Source organism: Aquila chrysaetos, chromosome 5 (genome assembly GCF_900496995.4).
Source record: "Aquila chrysaetos chrysaetos chromosome 5, bAquChr1.4, whole genome shotgun sequence".
NCBI classification, from domain to species: Eukaryota; Metazoa; Chordata; class Aves; order Accipitriformes; family Accipitridae; genus Aquila; species Aquila chrysaetos.
The window spans coordinates 11,463,763-11,490,755 of record NC_044008.1 but is presented as its reverse complement, the minus strand read 5'-3'; the positions used below and the strand labels follow the sequence as shown (position 1 = coordinate 11,490,755).

General features: G+C 38.7%; 2 protein-coding genes across 5 annotated transcripts in view; one reads left to right on the top strand and one right to left on the bottom strand.

Moving 5' to 3' along the window:
* Nucleotides 1-2,005, bottom strand: part of HGF (hepatocyte growth factor) — a 60,444-nt gene extending 58,439 nt beyond the window's left edge. For both annotated transcript variants that reach the window (XM_030015709.1, XM_030015710.2), the window contains exon 1: nucleotides 1,907-2,005. In XM_030015709.1, the coding sequence (XP_029871569.1) occupies nucleotides 1,907-1,982 (76 nt within the window). In that variant the 5' untranslated portion in view covers nucleotides 1,983-2,005. The remainder of the gene's footprint in view (nucleotides 1-1,906) is intronic.
* On the top strand, nucleotides 1,086-12,637 carry LOC115341992 (serine/arginine repetitive matrix protein 1-like). Of its 3 annotated transcripts, none has more exons than XR_003923593.1 (4): nucleotides 2,054-2,161; nucleotides 10,285-10,366; nucleotides 11,690-12,096; nucleotides 12,367-12,637. XR_003923593.1 is itself a non-coding variant. In XM_030015712.1 (3 exons), exons 1-2 carry the CDS (start codon nucleotides 1,192-1,194, stop codon nucleotides 10,311-10,313), a joined length of 525 nt encoding a protein of 174 aa, XP_029871572.1. In that variant the 5' UTR covers nucleotides 1,086-1,191; the 3' UTR covers nucleotides 10,314-10,366; nucleotides 11,690-12,637. The 3 variants fall into 3 exon arrangements, 1 of the variants encoding a protein (XP_029871572.1); XR_003923592.2 differs by lacking the exon at nucleotides 2,054-2,161 and adding an exon at nucleotides 3,748-5,957; XM_030015712.1 differs by lacking the exon at nucleotides 2,054-2,161 and adding an exon at nucleotides 1,086-1,687 and having other exon boundaries at nucleotides 11,690-12,637.
* The last annotated feature ends 14,356 nt before the right edge of the window (nucleotides 12,638-26,993 follow it).

Sequence of the window (26,993 nt, the reverse complement as noted above, 5' to 3'; positions counted from 1 at the left end):
AGCTTGGTAAACTACAGATCAGAGCTAAGAGCCTACTGTCAGGGAGAACAAGGACTTTCTCTCATTCAAGAAAAGCACCCTGACTATCAAGAGAGTAGGCATGACCTAGCTTCTTATGAACTTGGCTATAGACCAGTTTCTGTATCTTCGGTCCATGGATTAAAGGCAGCGGGGGGGATTTATTCCACTTTTTTTTCAAACTAGACCATCAGTTGATGAGTTTCTGTCATAGGTGAGGGTTTCTCAACAGCAGGTACCACAAGCTATTATGAATGTCTCCTGCTGCAAATTTATCTTTCATTTGATTTGGGGGAACCAACCAAAGTAAGTTTCTGTTTGAAAGGAATTATTTTTGTGAAAAGTTTTGAAGGGTCAGCATTTTTCAGTTAAAAAAAAAAAAAATCCTCAGAAAGTTCCTAACTGGCTCTAGTCATCACTTTTCAGAGAGGTCATGTGCCCATAAAATGGAAATTGCAATGTACATGGAAAAGAAGTTCAGAAAAGTGAAAGTGTAGTAGCACAGTGTCTGTATCTCTGTGTCACCTGCTAAGAACGCCCACGAAAACAAAATCATCATTGAGCAGACTGAGCACAGAAGCTCTGGTGAGATGTTCAGCATCCTACAGAACCACATTCTTGCTGTAGGGGAAAAACGACAGGTTTTACTGCATGCGATGCTGCCAGTCTTTTTTTGACTTGCCCACTCAGATCACAAAATATTCCACTTTGAAATCCTATTTCAAAACATTTATTCTTTTAACTAGCAACTGCAGTTATGTCTTGGAAACCATCAACATCACTTGCCATACACGTTGCCTGATGCCCTCAGACCTTGCCCCAGGACCCAGACGCTGCATGTGCCTGCCCTCACTCTGCCCGCTCCTGGCAGATCTTTTCTCCGAATCGTGGCTGTCTTTTGTTTCTGTCTGTGCAAAGGTCTGACCCTAACAATGTTGCCGGAAGGAAGGAAGGAAGGAAAGGTTTGTAGAAACCTTTGCAAACTTTTTTTTTTTCCTTAAACGTCTCCCCAGAGGGCCAATAGAAACACAGAGTTAGCTCTTCAGATATCCAGTCCAAGGGGGACACTTCAGGAAAGAAATTCAGCTAAAGAGCTTCCAGCACTTGATTACTTATTGTTTGTTCCTTCCTCCCCCCCCCTCCCCACCTCCCGGATTTCATTGGGAACGTCTAATGAAATTACAAATATTTCAGTCTGGAAATAGGATGTTCATGCCGCTGAACTTCAGCAAGGACATTCCCTTTCAGCAACGTACTGTCCCGCGTTTGGGTATCCCTCGTCAACTTCTGTTATTGAACGTCCATTCCGCCGCTTGGAAATTAAGGATACGTGTTCATGTCCTGATAAGGGCCGGGAAGACCCGCGGGCAACGCCGAGCGTTCCTTCCCCCGCCCTCAGTCTCTCCAGGGCTCCCCGTCCCGAGCGAGCCCCGGGTTCCCCTTCACCCGGGGAGGCGGCGGCGGCAAGCAGCCACCTCTCCGCCAGCCACCAAAACGTGCCGCTGTCCCCCTGCCGCGGACAGAGCGCGCCTTGTCCCGACCCGACCCGACCCGCACCCGCTCCGCTCCGCTCCGCAGCCCTCCCCGGGCGCGGGCAGGCGCTGGGCGGGCACCGGCGCACCTCAGCCCCCGCCCGGCCGCGGGGCGAGGCGCCTGCCCCGCCGAGCAGGTAGGAGCCGACGGGCGCTGGAGGTGGCGGGGTCTTCCCGCCCGCCCCACCTGCGTGTGGGGAGGCGGGGGGGGGGGGGGGGGTGAGCCCGGTGCACCGCCCCGAGCACCCAGCCTCGCCACGGCGGAGCGAAGGAGAGGGAAAATGGTGCGGCTGTGAGGTGGAGGGCGGCGGCGGCGGGAGGGGGGGGGTCACTAGCGAAGTGATAGAAAAACTAACCTGCCACTGGGCTGGTGATGGGAAGCAGCAGCAGCTGATGGAGCAGCAAGGCTGGCAGGAGTTGGGTGGCCCACATGGTGCCGGCGGCCCCCCCGGCGGCTGGCGGGGAGGAGAAGAGGAGCTGGCTCCTCGGAAGGACCCTGTGCGCGGCCGGTCACTCGAGGAGGCAGAGTGAGCCGAGCTGCTTTTTATTGCGATGATCTAAGTTTGTTGTGTGATTAACTGGAAAGATCTGGGTCCCAACTCCCTCTTACGGTAAGAAACTGTTTAACAACATCCCCTCTTTGCCTCCTCTCCTCCTCCCCTCCCCAGGAGCTGCCTCCCCTCCCGCCCCGCAGCCAGCCCAGGGAGAGGGCTCCCACCGCCTCATCCCTCCCTCCATCCCTCCCTCCATCCCTTAGGGGCTCAGGCGGAGCAGCCGGACCGGGCTCTTGCCCCGGGGCTGGTGTCTGCTGCTGCGCAGCCCCCCGAAGCCTCCCCGTCAAGCCCCTCCTGGCCCCTCCGTCCCCTCTGCCCTCACACCTGCAGCCCGAACAAACCTCTCCCTCCCTGCAGGCATTTCCCCTCACAACCTCCCCCTTTCTCCACCTGCCCCTCGGCCCCATCCCCAGGCAGCAGCCTCATCCAGCGCCGTTTCAGCAGGACTCCCCCACCCTACGGCCAGGGACAAAGCAAGGCCAACTTCCCAGGAAGAAAACACCTTTCCTCCGACCTGCCCATGGCTGCCCCTGGCCTCCAGCCTGGCCTTTCCATCACCCTCTTTGGCCATCTGACAAACGCCACTTCCCCAAAATTGTGGCAACTCTGGGGAATCTAAAGGTCAAATATCAGCTGCCTGGCGTTGCTCCGTGGAGAGAACCTCAGTCCAAAGTGAGGCCTGACCTTCCTTCTGTCGCAGGCAAAGTGGTTGTCATTCTTCTGTTGCGCTTCCTTTTAACCTCATGGAAGCGATGGCATTGGTTTTTGTTTAAAGTCAAGGGACCGGCCTTCATGACACGCGAGTCTTCAAAAACAAACACTTCAGGAAGAATTCTGCTGTAATTTAAAGTGTTCCTTTCTCCCATGCACCCACCTACCGTCTATAGCACAAGCGTGTGACAACACAGGAAACCGTTTCCCTCCGTCTTCCACAAATAAACCAGAGATCTGCATGTGGCCCCATGCCACGTGAGTCAGAAAACGGGTCTCCTTCTCCAGCCCAGGTTCCTTTGCCCACACTTATTATCCATACTGCTGATAAACACCTTTGAATGAAACAGCTTTTCTTAAAAACAGGTTATTTCCCAAGCCACAAATGTTCATTGTTAATTTTTATTCAATTTTTTCCTATATGCCCAAAACTTTTTTTTTTTCTTCACCCAATTTATGCCCAGTGGCAAAACATAAAATTTCCATTTGGGAATTACTGCCTTGGTAAGTGAAAGAAAGGGTACAGAAAGGATTTGAGAGAGAGCGAGCCTGTGAAGAAAATATTTTGAACATTTGGCATTACAGGGAAAACATTTATATGAGGAAAAAAAAAACCTTTCTGAAATCTGCAGAATGAAAATTATTTCTAGGTTGGGTTTTTTTCTGTCTTTGTTTTTCTCCCAAGAATAAAAGCTAATTTACAGGAGTTCCTTAGAGATGCATAACCTGAGAACAGAGAAAATACATTCCACTGGACAATGACCTTGTGCAAAATCCTTGTCCACTGCAACTGATAGAACATGAATATCTCACTTAGGTTTTGTTTTCTGGTTTTCTCCCTGTGCTTAAAGATAGACATAAATATAAACAATAAGCAACAAAAATAATCATAGCACCACGCTGAGCCCAAAATAGCTACATTCTGTTAACCAGATGTATTTGACTTGTTTTCCATGCATGTGATGAGTGACCTTTTTTTGTATAAAGCACAAAATCACGCGCCATTAAAGTCAAGTAGATTTTTTTTGCCACTGTCTTCCCTGAGGGGAGTATTTGGCCTGTAGTCAGATTTCTCCTGAATTTTAGGAAGATTTCTGCTGTGTCTCTTGAGGACAAGGGTGCTCCCTAATGGAGAAAATACTTTGCTATATGGATTCCTATTATTAATACATAGTCCTGTGTATTATTCATGATGTATCTGCAGTTCTGCTTGAGAGCTCAAGTCATCGGCATAAGCTTCTTTGGCTGCATTTATTATGCTGGGCAAGTGCAACTCTCTAGTCCTGGTTCTCCATTTGTCCAATTTTGGAGACCTGCTAGAGGACACCTCTGCCTTTTACATCAGCCTGTTATATCTCCCCTCAGTGGAAACCAGGGCACACGGAGTGGAGGGCCAGGGACAGAAGGGAGATTAGAAAAGGAGAGATCCTATAGATGCTATATTCAGATGCTCTATTTGTAGGCAGTCAAGACAAAGGTTTGCATCTGGATCTGGGAAATGAAAATGCTCTTTGGTCCTGCATCATATACTGCGAAATGTAGTATGATCCTTTTTCCGTGTCTTCTTGCCCCATGTATTTTACAACTGAAGCATAATATTTTAGTTCAGTTCAATCAAATTTTACCTTGAAATGAATTTCAATATGAAGGTATGAAGGAAGGCTGCAAAAGTTGCATTTCATGCTTAAGTTTTCAAAAAGAATTCTGTGTTAAGTCTGCACATAGAGAAACTAAAGATCTAAATACGATAATCAAAAGTTGTAGGTTTTATACAAGAATATTCTGTTATGTTTTCTGACCTTTTGAGGCATGTTTTCTGACCTATAAATCTCTTCCTCTTTTTCTGTTTTGGGGGCTTAGCTGAGAGTGGGGATTTTGGGTTTTCTTTTTTTTTTTTTCTTCTATTTTTTTTGGCAGCTTTGCAAACTTGCCCTGATAACCTGACTTTCAAATCAGTGTAGCTCTGCATTAGGAAAGTAGCATATTTCTGTAGAAGATATCTAAAAAGAAAAGAGTAACTGCACACTTTACTGAAGATGTATTTGCTCTGGACTGCCTACATGAAAAAAAAAAAAGTTTGAAAAACTTTATTTTGGTTGGAAAAGTAAGCAGACATGACCAAATACATAGAAACTGCTATTTTTATATTCCCTTTTCTGACCATAACCACAGCTGGATCTGTTTTTCAGATGTAACTTGCTATTCAGAAATGCTAGATATTCACAGTTTTGGCAGGAATCTTCACACACACACACACACAGAGTAATACCAAGTCACAATTAGCTTTAAAGAAAGCTTTTCTCAATGAACCAGCATCTGTCATATGAATCCCCTCCTGTGTTTGAAATAAACCTTTTTACTTCTTGATTTATCTGGTATAGGTATCACTGTTAAGGTCCTATTGGATAATAAGCCCAATAAAATAACAAGTGCATGTAGTGAACGTTGTTCCACTCTGAGTTGATTGATAAAAAATTCACAGGCTGCCTGAGAAGTTTAAACCAAGCAATTGTGCTTCACATTTCAAGCAGGATAAATTTTTATTGTCCTTTTTTATGAACTGAGCTTGAGACTATGAAGGCAAAAGTCTGAGGTATGGACTGTGAGATTCGACACTGCTGGGAAAGGCAAAGTTTAAGCAGAGCTATAGCACATGCCAGGTGTCAATACTCATTGAGGCACCTCAGCCAGAGCCCCAGCTGGACACATGGCACCTTCCAGCCTAACCCCCAAGCCTTCTTCACACAGACAGAAAGAGGCAAATAGGGTGGGAAGGCTGAAAGGAAGAGGGGGAAGAAGGGGATAACAAGATCCAAGCACAGGGATTAATGTGTAGTTGAAAGCAGAAGCTCAGAAACTCCCCAGTCCACCATTTCAGATTCAGCCAAAAGGATTTTGCGTGTCATCATACTAAATGCTGCCGATCTGAACTGCTAGTCCCAGAGGGCAAATTCACCACACCAGTCAAGTGTTTAGAGCCCCATGCAGTGAAGCGGGAGAGCGTGGCACCTCAGATGAGACTTCTTGTTGATTAGCCACCAGGGAAACCCAAGGATGAAGACAAGAGCCGCACCTCCCTCTGCAATGTAGACACTAACCTACAGTCCTGAGGAGGTCACCTCTGCCAACACAGCATTCGCAGGTAAAGTTCCATGTGTATTTAATAAAGTAAACTATCTAGCTTTAAAAAGCTTATTTCTTCAGCCCATATCAGAACTTACAAATAAAAATTAGTTAGGGGCTATTACCTGGCTTTATAGGCACAAGGTATGGTATGATTTGGCTTGAAACTATACAGCTGCACTTTCCTCTACCCTAAAACAGACTTGTGCAAGCAGCTTCACACCTTGACTGAGCACTTTCATGGAACAAACATGCAAAATAAAGCAGGGCATGTGCAAAATACAAAACAGTCTAGATTATCATTTTATACACAGATGCATGCTCCTGGGGAATGAAAAGTATAGGTTTGAAGTTGCTGAGGTTAAAAAGGAACATGAGCTCCAAAGTGACTTGGTTGTGCTTAGTTCCATCCATTATAATTCACATATATAATGTTCCTAATATTCAAACATACAAAATTCACAACTCTCCCCACACCCAGACTCCCAGATGCTCGGGTCTGGGTCCTAAACCCTAGTCAGGTAATCCAGCATTCATCCCTGCAGTCAGTTAATAACATAAATCCTTTATGGTTTTCCTGTGCAAGACATATTGCAACTGCTTTTTACATATAAGTTATATGCTAACTAAGAATAGTTAGGGCTTAATTTTTAAGTCCTAGTATGAAAGCCATTTAAGCCATTTATGGCATGGTGCCCAATGGCACATGATGATAATACAGCCCTTCAAGATCAGTGTGGAAATTACTGTTCCCAATATTTTGGGAAAAAATAATAAAAGAAAAATGCAAGAATCTATATACAGCACATTGCTATTAGTAGGAAATGTCAAATTTGACCAGATCAAAATTAGATATTTCCACACCTAAATGCTTTATCTACAAGGAGATAAATTTTGCAAACAAATGTGCATGCAAAATGATTATTTTCATAAAAATTCCCAGTAATATCCATTTGAACTTTTTGGAAATGTGCTGCATTGTGTCTATAGACTTTTAGGAATGCAAAAAAATCCTTCACTCTACTCAGAAGAATTGTTCCTTGCACATACTCACAGTTTAGCTATATTGACAAGGATGTTAAACTTTTTGTGTAATTTTGTCTGTTTCCTCTTCTATTAGTCTCTGCAGCACCAAGAAAGTCTAGAAAAGATAAACGTCACTGGGAGTACTGTTAAGTGGATTCTAATGTACTTTGTATTACTCAGGGCCTTATCTGATCTGCAAAACCCTTACAATAGATATTATTTTGTGCAAGAGTGTAAGAAAAAATGAACCTCTCTTTGACCTTAGTCTACTAAAATCAAGTTGTGGTACTGGCCATTGGAAAAACAAACAGAAGCTGAATACATTTGATATGAAGCAACAGCCCCAGAGGCCCTTAATTTACATGCCATAGTTACTGAGTTACTTCTCTAAGGGTAGTTACTCTCTATATTATTTAACCATTCAAATACGCATCCATTTGTGCTTCTCCGTAAGTGTTTCATTTCTATCAAATAAAGAAGTAGGTATTCATCCTTATTAGAAGATACATTCTCTAGGACAAAGTAGTCTGAAAATCAAAGATTTGGCCCAATTCATCTGTGGTTATCGCCCAGTCTTCAGATCTCCCTTTTTCCAGCTGTTCTTTTTTGATTCAGAGAGCCTTCATTCCTTAGCATATTTAGGTAAACTACAAAGCTTAATCATGACCAAGGAAATCTACATTTGTATATATATTGTTAAGTGCATTTCATCTTTTTTATTGTTGAAAAGCTTGAAAATATCAGCCCAAAATATTCAACCACTAAGGAAATCTCCAAATCACATTGATATTAAAATCACCTGCTTTTTAAAGCAGTTTAATGGTTTTAGTGCCTGAGCTAAGGTGTGTATATATGTGATTTTGACAATACAGTAATGCTTACTCTGAAACTTTTATATGTGCAGATAATTGACCTTTCCCTCTGCATTTTTTAAGTCAGTGAAAACCAAGAGTGCACTTAAGTAAAACCACTGAACATACCTGGCTGAATATTTTTTCATTGAAGTGGCTAAACCATAACAATGAGGGCAGTTTTTTCTAAGATCTTTTTATGTGTTAAATCCCAAAGTGGACAACAATTTTTTTATTTCCTAGAGCATTTTTTATTTTCACTAATTGCTCTTTTTTTAAAAATAAAATAAACTTTTGAAGGATTTCAAATCAGGACATAGTTTTTACTTATAATTTTAAAAAAATTTAGTGTACAAAAAAAATCCAAACAAACAAATAAACAAACAAAAAGGATTTCCAGGAAAATTTTGACAAAAACAATGCAGAGATGTTAATGCAAGCCTATGTATTGTTTTATTTAACTTAATTGCGTGCTTTTAAGTTGGGAAAAGTTTAAAACAGGTTCTCTGTAGTATACATTTTACCTCTAGAAGAGGTAAAATGGTTGGCAGACAGAAAAGGGTCCTTATCTTCTAATATGATACTTCTGTAAAAGAAACATCATTGAGAGATACACTGAGAAGACCCCAACAAAACTGATGCTGAAAGACCAGCTACAAAAAAATTAATGTACAGAGGTTTAAAAAAATGAGGTATTGCTATAAAAATACCAATATGTCTCAGACTGGTAGACATTTTAAAATGTATTTTCAATATGGTTAGAGTAACAAAGAATAAAATTATGCTGGTTTTTGACTGTGAATTATACATTATGGAATAACTTCAGCAATTCGAAAATCCAGAGACAAAAGCATTAGCCCTTTGAATTCCAGAGGATGAAGACTTCCAGAACTTGCTTGTCAAGAGTAAATTCTCTAGGATTTCATATCAAAGAGGAGAATTTCTACCTAGGGTGCTGTTAAAGATTTTTAGAAAGAAACCTAAATGGGGATTAATCAGTTTCCTAGGAATCTCTCAGACATGAGGATGTATTAATAGCAGCTCAGAGAAAACACAAACAACAAAAAAGAACTCACAGTTCATGGCCATAAAGCACTGATCTTTCCTGGTTTAAGGTTTGTAACTCCAGAGACAGAAAGCTTGCCAAGACATCAGAAAAGATGTTATCAGAAGAGGAATCTCAGCTTGACTTCTTTTCAAGAACAAGCTTTGGGTACTTTATTTGAATCAAAGTCTCCTTGTTGGGATATGAGCTTTGTAATGCAGCTACTGGAAAATAGTCAAGTAGGGAAAAGGGACATGTGGCTGCAGAATCAGGACAGGAACTCTCAAAGGAAGACTAGGGCAAACTGTTAAATTTCTCTGCTGTTTCCATTTCTTTATATACTAAAGAGAAACCTTTTTCAGTACAGTTTTCTCCCTTAAAGATCTTACCACAGGTATTACAATGCTGGTACTGAAATGACACTGATAACAGTGTGATTGCTCTACATTTGCTCTGCCAATAAAACATATACACTTTTTCTCTATGCTATTTTTAGTATTCCATACCACAACACTATGATGTCTATTTTTACGGAGTACCCAATCCCCACTTTTCATAGAGATTAATTGTTGCCAACCTTTTTTCTTATAGGTGAAATATGAGCATGGATGATTAGGCTTCACTGCATATTAAACAGTGACAGAGTATATTCCTGTTTCAGCGTATTCTTCTGCTGAGGATTTTGCTACCAACTTCTGCAGCAAAAATAAGATTGAAACAGAATTTAGATATCTATGGGTTGAAGTTACAATTCCAAAGCTGTCTGCTTGTTCGCGTGCATCAGCTTTGCTCAACTTTCCCAAAGTTTTGATCCCATTCCTCACATCCAAAATGAAACTTATCAAAGAATAAGTTTTTGAATTTGGAACACTACTGCTAAGCAAGCTGGTATGATGGCCTATTTCAATAGTTTTTATCATATTATTAAATAAAATTATCTTCTTAATAAAATCAGATTGATATGACTAGACATAAAGCAACAAATGCCTTTACAATACTGGCATAGAAAAAACTTTATGGAACAGTATTTTTTTTCTGCTGAATAGCAGCGGTGGTCTATCCTAAACTGAAACACATTATTTTTTACTTTATATTATTACTGCGAGTTTTTCTGAAGTCTTTTTTAAAATAGCGATATACAGATTAATACTTATTGTATATTTAACTCCCCAGATCAGTAACACTGTTTTTTAATTTAAGAATCTACAGATTGGGTTGAAGGACAAGCCACCTAGACAAGAAATTGTATTTGACAGTAATCAATGAAGGTTGTCTAGGGAAAAGTATAAAAACAGAACAAGTTTGCAGCAATACTTCCTTAGAATGTTTTCCAACATGCCAACATTTGATGGTCATCCAATTTTTGGTGCTATGAAATTAATTATCTTCAAAGTGATTTATGACTTTTTTCTCTCTTCATGTAGCCTACCAAGGTTCCGATGTAAACAGCTAAACTAAAAAATGAGATAAATCAGCTGGATAAGGAATTTTCAAATATACTGGTTTGTAAGTTGCTTTTTACTTCTAGTACAAAATGTTTTACATATAAAAACCTGAAAAAATAATAGCTTTTTCATATACTATGGAACAATAAATGTTCAGTGTTACAATTTTATTACTTTTCCTTAAGAAGAACAAAACAAAACAAAACAAAACCCAGGAATGTCTCTGGTTTTTACTTGATTTTCATGTAAACAATTGAACAAACAATTTTTAATAAGAAAATAAACCCATCAGTTATGAATATATGTAGATTTACATGCCACATGTCTGATTAGGTATTTTTTTACCATTCCAATGATTTCTTCATTTATTCCCAGTAGATAAACCAATGTGGTTTCAATTCATATATTAAAGAGCAATGGCAACAAACTGTCTTTATTTTTTGCCTGAGATTATTTTATGCACATGTCCTTCAGTTATGGAAGCACTTCAAATAAACCACTGAGAATGTGCATTGAGCACCCACAGGAAATAGAGGGCTATGTCACTCAGCTTGAGATGAACAACATTTAAACTACTTTTCTTATAGTTTCTCCAGGAAAAAAAAAAAAATCTGGTATTTGTTTCCCAAGATTAAAATAGCAAGCACACTATCTACAATTAATCTGTATTTTATGACAAGGATGTCTGATATAGTCCCATTGAAAGGACTGGTGTAGAAAGCTGACTCTGTATCTGGAAATAATCTTCCAATTTTTAATGGGAGACATAATTAACCAAAATTTTGAGTGTTGTATATAACATTTTAAAAAAACTTTGAGCACTAATTACTCTGGTAAACCACTTACATGCCTCATTGCCAGTAGCTGACGGTGCATATGGATTTTAAACTTTCCTTTTCTTTCTTTTTCCTTCTTTCTTTCTTTTTCTCTTTCTTTACCTTTCTTTCACTTTCTTTTTCTCATTCTCTCTCTTTTTCTCTTGTTCTCTCTCTCCCTTCCTCTTCCTCTTTTTTCTCTGTTTCTGTTTTTTCTCTTGTTTTCTTCTTTTCTCTCTCTCTCCATCAGCCCCTCCCTTTAACTTACTCTCTGCTTTTCTGCTTTTCTTTCCTTCCTTCTTTTTCTCTTTCTCTCTTCTAAAAGTTTTATTAAAACCCCACATAATTACAGAAGTCTTCCTGTATATTATCAATTTAAAAATACAGTTATACAGACTAAGATCTATGAATTAGTTTTTGGCCTACGAAACAAAGTAGAAAAGTTTACGAAGTATCATGAATCTGGAGGCAAAATTTAGCAACTACAACTCCGGCTAGCAGGCATTTTAGGTGGCATAATGAGATATGCTAACTACCATTTTGTTAATTGTCTTCTTTCCTGACTGCAGACACCAGAATGACTGCTGAAATATGAAGTTACAACAGAACCAGAGAAAATACTTCTTCAAAGTGCAATAGATTTTCAAAGAAAATTTTTAAGGACGTAAAGGAATAATAACAGCTTGAAATATTCTATCACTTACAACAGTGTATCCATCTAGTACAGGCAAAGCATTGGCACAATAAAGAGCAGCCTATTAAATCTTTATTTCCAAGGCTCACCTGTTACAAGGAAGTTAAAAAAAGGTGAAGGTTAACAACGGAGACTAGCTTTTATACTGATCACAAAGATCACATCTGAAGGTGTTACAGTTGGGAGCAGGCATTACAGAGGGACACATCAGGAATATGCCCCCCAGTCTATGATATTGTACAAGCTCTGTAACATCCTGCAGGCCAAAAAGCAGTAATTGTTGTATAAATTGTGTGGGTAGTTAGGGTCTGGCGGCCGGAAGATGTCGCGCTGTACGGAAAGATAGGGCCCCTCTCCAGGTAGCCAATAACGCTTAGTTTATGAGGTAAGCGGACGGAAGTGACATCATAAACCCAAGCTATATAATGCCGTGTCACTCACAAATAAACGCCATTTGCCGTCCACCACATTGGTGTCCGTGAGCTGATGGCCCGAGCGGCCTGGGGTTGGTCGCCGTGCCTTTCCTGAACCAGGTCGCCATGCCAACGAAAGGCAACAAAATTGTTGTAATTCCAAAGATTTCTAAATTTTGCTTGTAGCCATTCTGTCTTTTACATAGAAGCTTTGGTTCAGAAAAACATGTAAAAGTCTACTTGACATCCTAATTCTCACGAATGTTCATTCCACTATGTTTTAGAAAATGTATAACACAAGTGAGTTTAGGTTGGCCCTAAACTTCATTCTTCATTATCAATAATATAAACTAGTTGTTTTTCTGTGTGACACATTTAAAGAGGTAATAAAACATGCTCACAGATTTAAATACTTGGCTATTTCCCATTTATATCTACGGGACTACTCATGTTTTTAGACATGTATTTGAAAGAATTTCCTTGGGTCTAGTCATACGGGAGTATTTTTATGAAAATGAAGAAGGTACGTCAAAGGACTTTGACTCCAAAATAACTTACAAACTATTGATCAAAAACTCACAGAGTGAAATGGGGAACCCATTTAATTTTATTCTGAGCCAAACAGAAGAAAAATGATTAAATACAAATCTCAGCCTTTTAAAATCAAGTCTGAATGAATAGCTAGCTTTTGTGATGTAATTCAAAGAAGAGAATGTCAGGACAGAAAAATACACATTCAGACTGAGAATCATAGGTCATCTGGCCAGCAAAAATTCCAGTGAAGGAGCAACCATGGTGAAATGAGTATTCAGTCAAACATGCCATAACTGCAACAGGAAGGAAAAGCATTTTTCAGCAGCGCATCACACTGTTTAAGCCAAGACTGATCACATACTTGATGAACAAGGCAATGACACAACCTTCTCTGTAGGTAAAATCTCTGCAGACAAGAAGGCTGTGGAACAGCAACTGCAGTGAAGGTATAAAGTAGTTTGTTTATTCATTTTTTTTAACTAGGTAATAGAGCACAAAAGTTCTATTTTAAGTAAAAGAGTCACTGTATCATATCTAAATTTAATAAGTCAGTGAGAACAAAGTATAGTTACAATAGGTTGTAAAAAAGTGTTCCACTTAGCTTGTCTAAATAATAAATGCAGATGTACCATCTGTGTTTGGAATGGAAGGTTGCCTACCCACAAATCCATTTTAAAAGGCATTTTTATGTACACACCGTGGAACCAAAAGTGAAAATAAGGAACTTAAGAAAACTTTCAGATACATTCTAGAGCCCAGGAAGTCTGTAAAAATATTACAAGAAGGGAGGCAAATCATTGACACCTACAATTGTATCATAAATAGATGGGAAAACATATATTTTTGCTTGAGCCACGTTATATTTCTGCCATGTTATATCCCATAGTTCCTACATATTTCTGTCTTGTAGTCCTCCAGCCTTATCAAAGGAAGCCCAGCTTCCTGGGTCCACATGCCCCCTCCTGAGAATAGACCTGTTTGTCCCTGTGGTGCCTTCTGCTACCTGCCACATCCCACAGCAACCAGCTGGGCTGGAGGCAGTGGGTTTAGTGGTGAACTCCGAGAAGCACACACTCCATTTTGCCATGTGACATGGCCTACACATATTGACCAGTCACAAACAAACTTAATAAAATATATAATGACTCCACACTAAATGGAAAATGTTTACGTGGGCCACTCACTTCTACCTAGCTATTAATTTTGGGTAGTATTCATTTCATCTAATGCTAGATATCTATGTTTTGGGCAATTATGTCTGAGGTAATCACTTAGTTTTCATTGTAGTATTATTAGAAATAAATGCGCATTTTGGGGCACAATTAATCTGACTGGATAGAATAAACTTTCAGGGCAACTTTTAGTTTGCCCTCAAAGTATCCTGGAAGTATTTACTTCTTCTCGGTTAGATGCCTACCTTTCTGAGTGTCTTCAACATAACGCCTTTCAGCTGAAATTTGCTCATTGTTTTAGACTGCAAGAAGATAATGAAATTAACAGATGAGGAGAACAGGAAAAAATGCTAAGAATTAAGGAAATGCATCCAATGAGGCAAAAAGTAAGTAAAGGGCAGAAATTATGTTGTTCTAGTGCACCAGAAGTGTTCTAATGAATAGAAAACCATCCTGAAACCAGTGGACTCACATGAAACTGCCATGTTCAAGTTTATGATGTAATACAGAATCCTCAGGAATTTGTAGAAAATTTACCACGGACTTCAGATTTTGGTTTGAAAGACAGATAACACAATGGTTCAGTATAGCACTCGGGCTTGAGTCCAGCCTGCAACTCATCAAGCTGAAATGAAGATTTCTTAAGTCTTAAATTGTCAGTAACAATTTTGGGGGACAATGAACTGTAAACTCACATTTCCTGAGTGTTCTTCCATGCACACCACAGCAAAAGAAAAGAAGGACCTTAGCTGCAGTATTTCAATATTTGTTTTAAACATCTATTGTTTCACCTAAGGGTTCTAATTCCCTGACACTAAAAAGAAACCATGAATCAAGAATTTAACTCTGGAGAAAAACATGGATTAATCCCCATACCTAAGCTTTTCCAGTTTGCTTCTTGGTTTAGCATCCAGGTTCAATATAATTTAATTGACATATGCAAAGATATCTCCAAGACTACACCTATCTGTTTCTAGAAATAGGAGAGGCACAGCATTCCTGTGTTGGATTTGAGCTAATTACACTTTCTGAGATTAAGTTAAGGTTGTTAGGCATAGCACCATGTTAGCATGCATATATATATTTGTTCAGGAGCCAAAGGCAGTACCTCTGAATTGTCCTACTCTGTTATGTGAATGTACCAACATGATCAAAGGTAGCTAAGGGAATATTTGCAATTTGGAATATGATGCAACTTTTAAAATTTGTCTAAGTAGCTCAGGCATCCAGCACTGGGTTATAGATTCTTTTTAGGGTACTAGTTTCCTAGTTTTAAAAAAAACCTACAGTATTTGTCTTTTACATTCTTTGTTGAATTTATCACAACTGATGACCAGAGAGGTGAATGGAGCTCCAAAAAGAGAATGATAGAATCTATTAGGAGATTTTAAACATTTATATGATTAATTGAGAATGTTATTTTGAATGCGTTAACATTCAGAACATGATCAATAAAGAAATGATCTGTATTGTTAATATACATAGTGTATATAGAAGTTACATCAAACTACTTACTTACAGAATCCTGAACATTAATTAAAACTGACTGGGAATTTGCAGGTCAGATAGTTCAATATCAGAATGCAATGAAAACCAAAACTGAAGAAAAGGTACATTCTACAAGTCTATTCTATTTTTAAGGAGCTCTGAAATTACAAAACAATTTGAACTTTTTGGCAGATATCAGAATTTAAAATTACATTTTCCAGTTTGAAGAAGTTTCTAGATATTTTAAATTAAAATCAGAATTAATGTGTAACAGAAAGAACTATAAAATATAATAGAATTAAATTAGAATGAACCATTTTAATTGCTGCAATTCAATAAATTTTTAATATTCCCCAAAATATCAGATTTTGACATTTCATCAAATACAGGAAAAACCTAGAAAAGAAAAAAAAAACCAACCCCAAACCAACTTTCTTTTGATAATAAAAAGTAATTTCCTATGCTATGGTTCTGATTAGAGAAGTCATGAGTCAAGAGCTCAAGAGGTCAATGAAACCAGCATTCTGGTCATGAGGAGAGCACACTGAAGTTGTAAATGAATCTGCAATTATACTTTACCTAATTTTTATGTATTTATTATCTCTCTGATGTTCTGTGATTTGTGTTGTTAGTGTAGGAATCCATATGGGAACATGTGAACATAATATGTAAATCTGGATATGCATTATGTCCATGAACAAATTTCTTAATCTCACTTGCTTTAGTTACTGGTTGCAACAATTCTTACCCATAATATCCAGAAGGTGTTGTGATGCTCCGTTCATTCATTAAAGCATGAAATCTGCTGTGACAGCTTTGCATGAGCAGTGCTAGAAATCAGTAACCAAAAAAAAAAATTATGTCCTCATAGGATTATAACCCATACAGAGAAAGGGTGTTTCTTCTTCATATTTGCATAATCCTGTTTAATAGACTTAAACCATAATTAGGTAAATTGGGAGCTTCCTTGTCAACATTTTTAAGTATTACAACTATTAATGTTTCTTGCACTAATATTATAACTGGCAGTCATCATCATCATTTATTCTTCAATTAAATTATTGATTTTATTGATAGTAATCAAATATTTAGAAGATATAGGAAAAACAGTGTCTCTTATTTCCTTGGAGCCAGAATTTCACCCAAAATATTTTAGCTGGCTTATTTTGTTAGGATTAAAAAATATTTCTCCCTTACTTTTCCATTGCCTTTCATTTTCCTCAGATTACTTTATTAAGTTTTGGGTTTAGGGTTTTTTGTTTTGTTTTGTTTTAAGTTTTCTTCAGAAGAAAAACCTTCTGGGAAAAAGAAAAAAAAAGCAAAAGAAAACTGGGATTCAGAATAAACACTTCTCAGCTGAACGACCCTCAGCATACCAGCAAACTACTCCCTTAAACATTCAAATATACGACTGTACAGGAAAATCAGATGGGCATGAGGAAATTACTCCATTTGCCAAATGCAGTTTTGATCCATATGGCAAACAGCTGCTGTTCAGTTGAGCAAATTTCTGAGAAGCTAATTTGTTAAATCCAAACAGAGTATCTTGCAGCCAAAGGTAAATACATCATAGCACCTTGCAGTTTTTATTTGCTATTGTCACCACTGATAATGCATGGTCTCTTATGATGTGCTGTTTCTTTCTTTGAGAGTAACCTGCAAGGCAGGAGATGACAAATACACAAAATACAGGGTCTGAGTAGTCGCTGTTGCTGAAACATGCGGTAAATGGGAACACACTTCCTCGTAGTCATAGCAAATTACCACAGATATTATCAGGAATGTGTGATAATCCAGGGTTTGTACAGAGGGCCATTCCAGAGAGATTTATTTTTGTTCTGTGATGTTATCACAGCCACTCAGTGCTAACCTGCTTCTGCCTCAGCGTATCTAGGGGAAAACCTGCCAATTGATTTTATTATGAACTGTTGCAAGGGCTATTAAAAATCCCACCTTTAACAACTTAGAGTGAGGTGAGGTCCATGCGGTTTCACTGTCTGTGGCTTTTTCTTTCATTTGAAACCCTAAGTTGCTTTCTGAGTCTATAGTGATGTTCACAAATTTCTTAAAGAGCACTTCCTTTCCATGGGAAAGGCATGTCATATTTCTTACCATCCACAAAGCTGCCTCATAGACAGCCTATCTGGACATGTCCAGCAGCATGTTAATTTGTGGGGCTTCCTGAGGCAGGAGGCTTTGAGTTCTACACTGAGACACCTTCTAGCCGTATCTGAAATCATGACTCCAAGCCAACGGGCTGCAGGTCTTGTCTCAGCACTCTGCTTTTAAGTGTCCTCAACAACACAGATTTATGTTATGCCTTACTTACGTAACTTATATAAACTTATATAGAGACATACCCTTTGCAGAGATTGGATTCACATGGAAACTGGTTCTCAGGAGGGTATAAATATGGTCACTTCACTGTAGCATATGAAGCAACATCATTTGAAAACAGAAACTGGTCTGATTTGTATATCTTTCTCATATTTTGTCTTATATATTAGTTTGATGCACAATTTTTCTCATCAACTTAAGATCACTTACAGAGTTCATTATAAAATTCAATAATGGCACATTCTTTCTTTTATTTCCACAAGTGTGCTGGGAGCATCTGAAGTGGGGAAGTCACAGACTGGGTGAGAAAGAAATAAGATATTTACTGCCAAATTGTCTCTGGAATAAGACCATGAAAACTAAAGGAGGGAGAAAAAAGGAAGAAGAATGAGGCTAGATGGTCCGTTGGAAGGCAGTGGAGAAGAATGCTTACCAGTTCTAGTTTGAGCAAGGCAAAGTCCAAGAAAATGGCTGCTATGTGGATACTTACATAGTTAGATCAGTAAGCATTCCAGTATGTTTTCTTTCTGGTACTTTTTATAAGAAAGACAAGGTAAGGGGATAAAATTAATTATATTTAATTTTAATGTACACATTTGTAAAGAATATTTAAAAGTCAAGTTAGATGCCTATTTAGTTTTGCTTACAGGTCTAACTTCTTGAATTAAGTGCTTGAAATTATTCCTTTATCTTTCATTCTTCAATCAGATTTAAATTGGAAGACTAATTTTTAACCTTACATACAATAACATTTTATGAAGGCTTAAATTTAAAGGGAAATCTGACACTCTGTAAGTGCTTGTAATTTTGTCCGTTGTGAGACGATGTTGTTCCATGTCTTTTTTTATTGCTACTTTCTTAATTACATTTTTGTTTCTCTCAGTCTTTTCTTCTTGATTGGAACCACTCACTAGTGATTAAGGGATTTTTTTATATATGTGTTCCTATGGTCGCTTAAATTGTGGCACTAGATCATTTATCTCCTCCATCAAAGTCCCTAAATTTAGCTGCTTGAGGTGGAATTGTAGTTCTTGAAGAAATCCAGAAAGCTTAACTTTGAACTTCAGGACTTGTCTTGTTTTCAGAAAAGTAATCCCTATCTTCTTATACTCTGCCTCAGAGATTTCCCTGAGAATTGTTTTCTTCAGAAGTGAAATACATCAGGTAAAATTGTGAAATATTTATTATTTACATAGTACTTGACTGTGAATGGAAGCCATATGGCTTGAAAATGTTTAAGGTGGGGTTTGGTTTGGGTTTTTTTGTGGGGAGGTGGGATTTGATTGGCTTGCTTGTAGTCTATTCAATGTAAATTCTAGAAGATACTTATTTTTAAAAGTCTCAGTTAGTGTTCTTACACAAAAAGTAAAATTAGTCACCTGCATTAAGGAGTTCTGAAACCCATATTCTCAAGAATATTGAAAAAAACCCCAAATCATTAATTTTAAATACACAACATATAACATTGTGAGTTCATGTATTTTTTCAGTCTCTTTTATAAACATTATTTGGGCCTCAAAAATTTTTAGTTAGTTCTTCTGGTTACTAGTCTGTAAAGGAAGAAACTATGCCAAAGAGGTTATAAGACTGAAAATTGTCATTTTCACAGAATCACACAGAATGGTTGAGGTTGAAAGGGACCTCTGGAGGTCATCTGGTCCAACACACCTGCTTAAGCAGGGCCACCTAGACCATGTTGCCCAGGACTATGTTCAGATGGCTTTTGAATATCTCCAAGGATGGAGACTCCACAACTTCTCTGGGCAAACTGTGCCAGTGCTCAGTGACACTGACAGTTAAAAAGTGTTTCCTTAGGTTCTGCCAGAACCTCCTGTGCTTCAGTTTGTGTCTATTGCTTCTTTTCCTGTCACTGGGCAGCACTGAAAAGAGCCTGGCTCTGTCTTCTTCTTCTTCGTATTTATATAGATTGATAAGATCTCCCCTGAGCCTTCCCTTCTCCAGGCTAAACAGTCCCAACTCTCTCAGCCTTTCCTTATATGAGGGATGCTCCAGTCCTTTAATCATCTTTGTGGCCCTTTGTTGGACTCTCTCCAGTACCTCCATGTCTCTCTTTTATTGAGGAACCCAGAACTGGACAAAGTACTCCAGGTGTGGATTCACCAGCGCTGAGCAGAGGGGAAGGATCACCTCCTTAACCTGCTGGCAACACTCTTCCTAATGCAGCCCAGGATACCTTTTGCCTTTTTTGCCACAAGGGCCCGTTGCTGGCTCATGTTCATCTAGGCTTGTAAAGCCTTTGTATCCTTTTAAATAATAATTCTCCTTTATGAAGATTCCAACTTGGAGTCAATGACTCCAAATCACTTTTTATTTTGCCAGTTTGCACATTTTTAATTCTTGTTCTCTTCTTTAGTAATTTAATCTTTTTAGGCATTTTCCATTTGAATTCTTTCACCCTGTTAACTGCTTCCAAAGACAGCAGACTGAATGCATGATTATTTTCATTTCCATTAATACTACTTAATACTGCAGGTAGATTAAAAGAATCATATGAGATTCACCAGGATTTATCATGGATAAATACTAAACAATCTACCTATATATATTTGCTATGGGTTTCTTCTCCCTAAAGAGTGAAACAATCTAGTTTTCATCTTCAGATAATCTACCTTTACATGATCTTTTCATATCAAAAGCATAGTAAGGAATGACAATGCAAAGGACATAATTCTCTTCAGAGAAGTGACCTGCACAATGAAGAAATAAGAGGGTTCCTTTGGCATATCCTGAGGGCACCCATTTCGAGGTAGAGAAAGTGGTTGAAGGAAGGGCATCTCTCTATGAACCTCATCACTATAGGAACTTACAGAAACTCTGTGCTCTTAAAGTTCTTAGGAAGTCACATATGAATATCTTTTAATATAAGAATGATGAAAAAATGATAGTATTAAAAATATATAAAGAAATAGATCAATAAACAAATAAATCTTCACCTTATGATTGTCCCATTGGAAAGACTTTCCAAAATTGTATTGTTCTGATGCTTAGAAATCTTTATATTGTTAGGGTTTTGTTTTCATGCTAAGGGTGTTCATGGCCAATTTTTTGTGCTTAAAATGCAGCTTATCTTAAAATACTTTTCTGCCTTCCTGCTATTAATAGAGATGCATTACCAGAGAACAGTAATATCTCTTTGTCTTTTACCAGGACAAATGGACTGATTTCTTTTAAGCAGTGTTCACAGAGCCTAAATTAGGTACCTGATCTTTCTCTTCTGCATTTATGACTGATGAACTATAGGATAATTCTCTGTTATAAGATCCACATGTAAGTCTGGGCACATTGTACTGTTGAATTTCATTTTATTCCTAGCACTTCAGTCCTCTAAGCCATCATTCTTACAATGACAATGTTTTTATTTAACCTGCTTAATGTTAAGAGTTCTCCTAACCCTACCTCAGGGCAAGATCCAGGCACACAGTAGCCTTCCCTCTGCCAAGCTTCAATTTACAGAAGAAAGATACTCAGATATCTGGACCAGAAGGGAACTGTGATATGTTCCAGGTAGGTCATCAATGCAAACAATTCAAGAACTGGGACTTTTGGTAGCTATGTAGTATAATGTGACAACCAGTCTAAATACACCCAACACCTCCTAACATGCTGCCATTAACAAGCTCTACAGAAACATGTCTACTTTTTATTCTGCAGCCACTAATTAGAAATACTAAACAACATTAGCTCTAAAGAATTGCACTGTCTCTACCCTGATAATTACTTTCATCACAGTCTATTGTTATCTCGCCTTCACAAACTCTTAATTTATTTTATTGTAGTAAAATGAATATGTTTTCTATGTGACATAATACAAAATTCTTTTTGGATATATGCACTGTCTAGAAAACAGTGATATCAAAAGGTTCCTATTGGCACGGCATGATTAATTTTGATAAACTCATTGTGTATTATGTCATTTTCTGTTTATTGTGAAATCTTCAATTACTCTTTCCTCCAGGTGTTCCATATTACAAAGGTTAAACAATTGTTCCTCAGCCACCCAAGATCTCATTTTTCTTCTTTTAAATACAAATTCTGAACTGTATAGCTTCTACTTATAAAAGACAATCTTCAACTTGACAAATGCTTACCGGCCCTCCCAAATTCAGCATGTAACTTCACAACACACAAATGTAGGCACTGCCCAAAGACCTCCTACTCGTCGATGGAGAGACAGGAATTTTCAGACACCAATTTAGAGCTTAGGGAGTTTGAATTGCTGTTTATAGAGGCTTTTTTTCCCATTGATTTTAAAGAAGCTCAGGAAAACCAGGCTTCGGAAACTCTGCCAGGGCCCTGAGTGCACTCATGGACCCTAACGTCCCTGCCCACCCCTGGGGCTCCCCCGGCCCTGCCCGCGGCCCAGGACCCCATGCCAGACTGCGGGGCCGTCAGCGCCTGCCCCAGAGAGGCCATAGGTTGCCGTCTCCAGCCCCACCACAGCCCTGTCCTGCCCCGCCATGGACCCTGCCGAGCTGGGCCCGCCCCACTGGCCGATGTCCCGGCCTGGCCTTGGCCCATCCCCATCCCCACGGCCCTGCCTGGCCATTCGGGACTGGTTCTGACCCTGGTTCCCCTCATTGGCCTCGATCCTGACCCCCACCTGCAGGCCAAAGTCCCTGCCCGGCCTTGGCCTGTCTCCATCCCCGCGGAGGTGCCCAAAGCCTGGGGCTGGGGCTGCCTCAGCTGCCACCCCAGCCTGCCCTGGCCGTGAGGGACAGGCCCCGGCTGCCAGGCCCTGGCCCTGCTGCCCCGGGGACACCCTGACACCCCCGGCCCCCGGCCCAGGGAACGACTGGCCCTGGCCCACGCAGTGCCCTGACCGACTTTGGATCCGGGCTTTACTTCCATTGCAGATGTGGTGCTTCTATCTATCTCCTCATTCCAGCAGTTACTCTGTTAAATGTCGGGGTTTGGTGCCACATTAGATTGTCTTTTATCTCTACCCTTCCCTGAACAGGAGTCAGACTTACAAGTTTTAGACAGTATTAGAAGAGCCTTTTGCTCACTTCTTTTATTTTCCTTTGTAAAGGCAAACCGAGCTTGACTTTTCAAAATTGTCACTTTATGCTTGCACTTTTTGACCTCTAAAGTATAGGTTCCTTTAATGATCAGTCCTTTTCCCATTCCAGATAGGCTCCCTGTTTACTTCTAATATCCTTTTTATGAGATGGTTGTTTATCCAGTCAAGCCTTTAAATGGCTTTCTTAGAAGTTTTTTTCTCTCTGGATGAGATGTGAGTCCAGATAATTTTTGTACGTTTCACTTAGATAAATTCCAGTCTTGTTCCCCATTGAAGTTTTTGAGCTATTTAGTCCAGTTAACTTCATTAATTAATTTTCTTAATTGTTGAAGTTTGTACTTTGGAAACAAAAACCAAAACAAATTCTTAGCTCCTGACCCATCCTGCTGAAGTCATTTAGAGGGGAATGAGCCCAGGATGGTAATACTTCCCCCTGTTTGCACAATGTATTCACAAAGTGATTTATACTAGTCCAGTCAAAATGCAAGCACTTCTGTTGATATTGAGTTTAATTGGGCACAGTAATGACTAAAGGCTTTTAAAGGTCACTGCTTCCAGATGTTCAGCTATTAGTCACCATCACCCAACAAACTTTCTTTAGTAAATAAAGATAAAATAAAGAAACACTGCAACCTTCAACAAAATTAGTGTGGGGGACTGGTAGGATTATATACTTCTGCTTTTTGGTCAGCTATGTTCAATTCCCCCAGAACACAAACCCTATTGAAAATAAATTTTACCCTGTAAGGAAGAGCCATCCTTTGCTTTATTCAGGCAAGTAGGCTTTACCTTCATGAGTCATACAATTATAGTTTGAAACTTACAGTCTTTATAAAAATTCTGATATTTTACCCATTGAATAATCAGGGTCTTTCTTTTTGAACACTACAATGTGTGTAACCTCTTGCCTCTCAAAGTTTAAGCAACTCACAACAGCTTCCTCAGTGCAGTTTAGGAACTAACATTGAAAATGGTTTTTTTCTAGGTTTCAAAAATTCATCCTATTGGAATCAAGGTTCGTGTTCATTACCCTTGGCTTATTAATAGCTAATTTCTTGATATTTTAAAATAATTTTTTACAGAAATTGAATAATTAATTTCCAGAAATCAGTTTTTAATAAACTGACTGCCTCTGATAATATTTCATACTGTTACATAGTATTTTCATATGTTAATCTAAAATAATTTTTTAAACTTTTTTCTACTCTCTTCCTAAAGACGCACATAAGCTTTTTAGATTTCTGTAAGAGCTCTATATTTCAGCTTCTCATCTTACTCAGAGTTTGAACAAATACAAAGAAATTGTCACTGCTTAGAAATTAGTGCAGGATTTAGTTTTCTGAGAAATCAAAAAATTCCATTGAAGTTGTTTTAATTTTAGGAGAGCTTAAAATCAAATTATTTAAAATGTCAGTGCCCAGCCTTCTCTTGTAGACATAAATTGGTGAATTTATTAATTCAGAGTGAATGGAAACATAACTAGGAATTGAAGCTACTACTGAATAACTGTTCATAATTGAATTCTGCGCAAGTGCTTTTCATATGTAATTAGAATTCACACAATCAAATGTTATGAGAATGCAACATTTCTTACATACTTTTGTTTATCATGTTAAAACAGAAGTGCTATGAGAAATCTCTAATTTTAATCAGATATATACCATGGAACATTCCTACACTGAAGAAGGAAAGCTCTGCTATTGAATCCTCTTTCCAATCCATCTTTACCATGTTTCATCCAAAAGGCTGTGCTCCTTATTTATCAGCACTCTGCTTCCCCAGTGAGATAAACAGCATTCTTTAAAAGATATATTGCCAGACTTTACAGTAGAATTCATTTGCTGGAGTGATAAATCTAGAGCTAAGCCAGAATACAGTCTCATTTAATCTGAGAACATTGTCACAATTTATGTAATGGGCTGTTCTAAAGGTTAACAAGAAAACATCCTATCTCTTTTTTCAAATGTCAGCCAAATATTTTATAGATTTCTCTCCATCCCCTCTTGTAGCCCCTTTAGTTAAATTAGAGCAGCTGTCTGAGAGATCAGATTTAAGGCCTTTCAATGTTCCCTTGATCTGAGAACAGATGCTTCAGGAGTATTGCCCGGCAAAAGGTAAAGTGGACTAGTGCAGCACATTTTCTAAGCACATTATATATGCAGAATTGATAGGTGGATAGGAAAGGATACACTCTATCTATTAAAAGACTTTTAAAATCCTGGAAGCAAGCTTACAGTGTCCAAAAGCAGATCCAGCTAAAATGCACCGGCCCGGTGCTGTCCTTTATTTACAGAAATGTCTGGCAGAATTTTGGTTGGTTAAAAATCCAGTAAAAAGTTAGCTTAACAGGATGAATCAAATTTAACATTGATACTGAATGGCAGTAAGTGTACTTTACAAAAGAAAAATTTAAGACTCTGGAGAGGTCAGATGACAACATGACCTCTAGGCACACTGCAAGGAAAGTCTTTTTCATACCCTTGTTATTTTACCTTTGCCAGCTGTTGAAGGCAAATTTTCTAAAATTACTCTTGCGGTCTAAAATGGAATCCAGTGTTGTGTTTTGGGCACGATGATCAGAGATTATCTGTCTTCCGCACCTCCACAAATGAAACCCTTCAGCCATAGACAACTTCACCAACATATTTGAAAATAACCAACCACTGAAATAAGGGAGCACAAATTTTCTTTCCTTGTGCTTCTTTCCCATAAAGGGTAGCTGTACTCTAAGTAGGCTGCTTGGCTCAGGGAACAAATCACCTGAGTAGGAAACCAGGCCTCTGACTGTCCAGACTCTCATGTTGATGCACCAAGTGAAATTAAAAAACTGTAATGTGAGCACCTCTGACACCACCTCCTGCAGGGAAAAAGGAAATCTGTCCTCAAATCTCTAACCATTAAACAGAAGATGAGTAGCATAATTTTCAAAGAAAAGAGTGATCCTTATCCTACTCCTCCAAAGAACAGCCATAATTTTCCTCAAGGCCTTCTTCCATGCAAGGACCCTCCATATGTGGACCAACAATGTTCTTGGTTCTGCTCTAGTCCCTAAAGGTAGTGGTCAGAGAGTCATCAGATAAATCCTTTCCATATCTAATCTTCTTATGGAAAATAAGTCAACATAGATGGAACATATACCTACGCAAAATAAAGAGCCATATTTTGTATGTTGATAAACCCTATCATGGCCAATTCTTGTTTTGCAGTGTTTGTGTTTCAGTTTTATATTGCAAAACTTTCCATGTCTGAATCATCTGTAAGGATGTCGTCTTTAAGGATGACAACAAGTAAAAGTATTTTATAAATTATTGTCATAGTGTGGTCAATTATAGGCACAGAAATATGCTTTATACAAACATGAGATGATCATACCTAAGTGATCAGGAAAAGATCGATATCTTATAGTTGGAGCAGAGACATAGTGTATCTTACAGGTATACACTGAAGCACCTAAAAAGTGCTACAGATAAAGCAGTTAAAAGAGTTATCCTATAGTGCTGCCATTGGCATCTGCCAAAATAAATGGAACCTACTTTACTAGAAATTGTCATCAGTTTCTCATTTGTGCTGTAAAATTAGCAACTCCAGCATTGTTGGGAACAGGGAGGAGAAAACACACTACAGTTTAAAGTTTTCAGAGCTTTAAAAATGTTTTTTCAAACACTTGGTGTTTTACTACATTAGCTTAAGCATTGTGAAACATCCCATCCACCCTTGTAATTAAGCTACTGTTTATTTGTTTTTATGGAGTTTAAATTAAAACCATGATTTTTCCTACCTAAAGGGAAGCCAGGGTTGAGCAAACATCAAGAAAATCATAAAAGAGAAACTTCTGTATGATGTTGCTTGTTTTTTCCTATAAAATATAAAGGGTGAAATCCTAGCCTATTGAAGTCATTGGGAGATTTGTAATTGACTTTGAAGGGCCGAGATTTCACCCTTAAGAAACAAGGCTAAATTTTCCAAAAGCAGTCTCTGATTTGGAGTTGCTTGTATGTGCTTGCTTGATCCTCTGACTGTACTGAGCTTTAATGCTCTAGAACTCAGAGTTGCTGATGCTCAGCACTTCTAAAATAGGCTCTCACTTGTCTTAATTTGGATGTTTAAATCATCACTGCACCAGGCATTAAAAGCTGCCTTTGGAAATTTTTAGCCTACTTCTTTAAAAAGGGTTTCAAAAAAACATACTGTGCA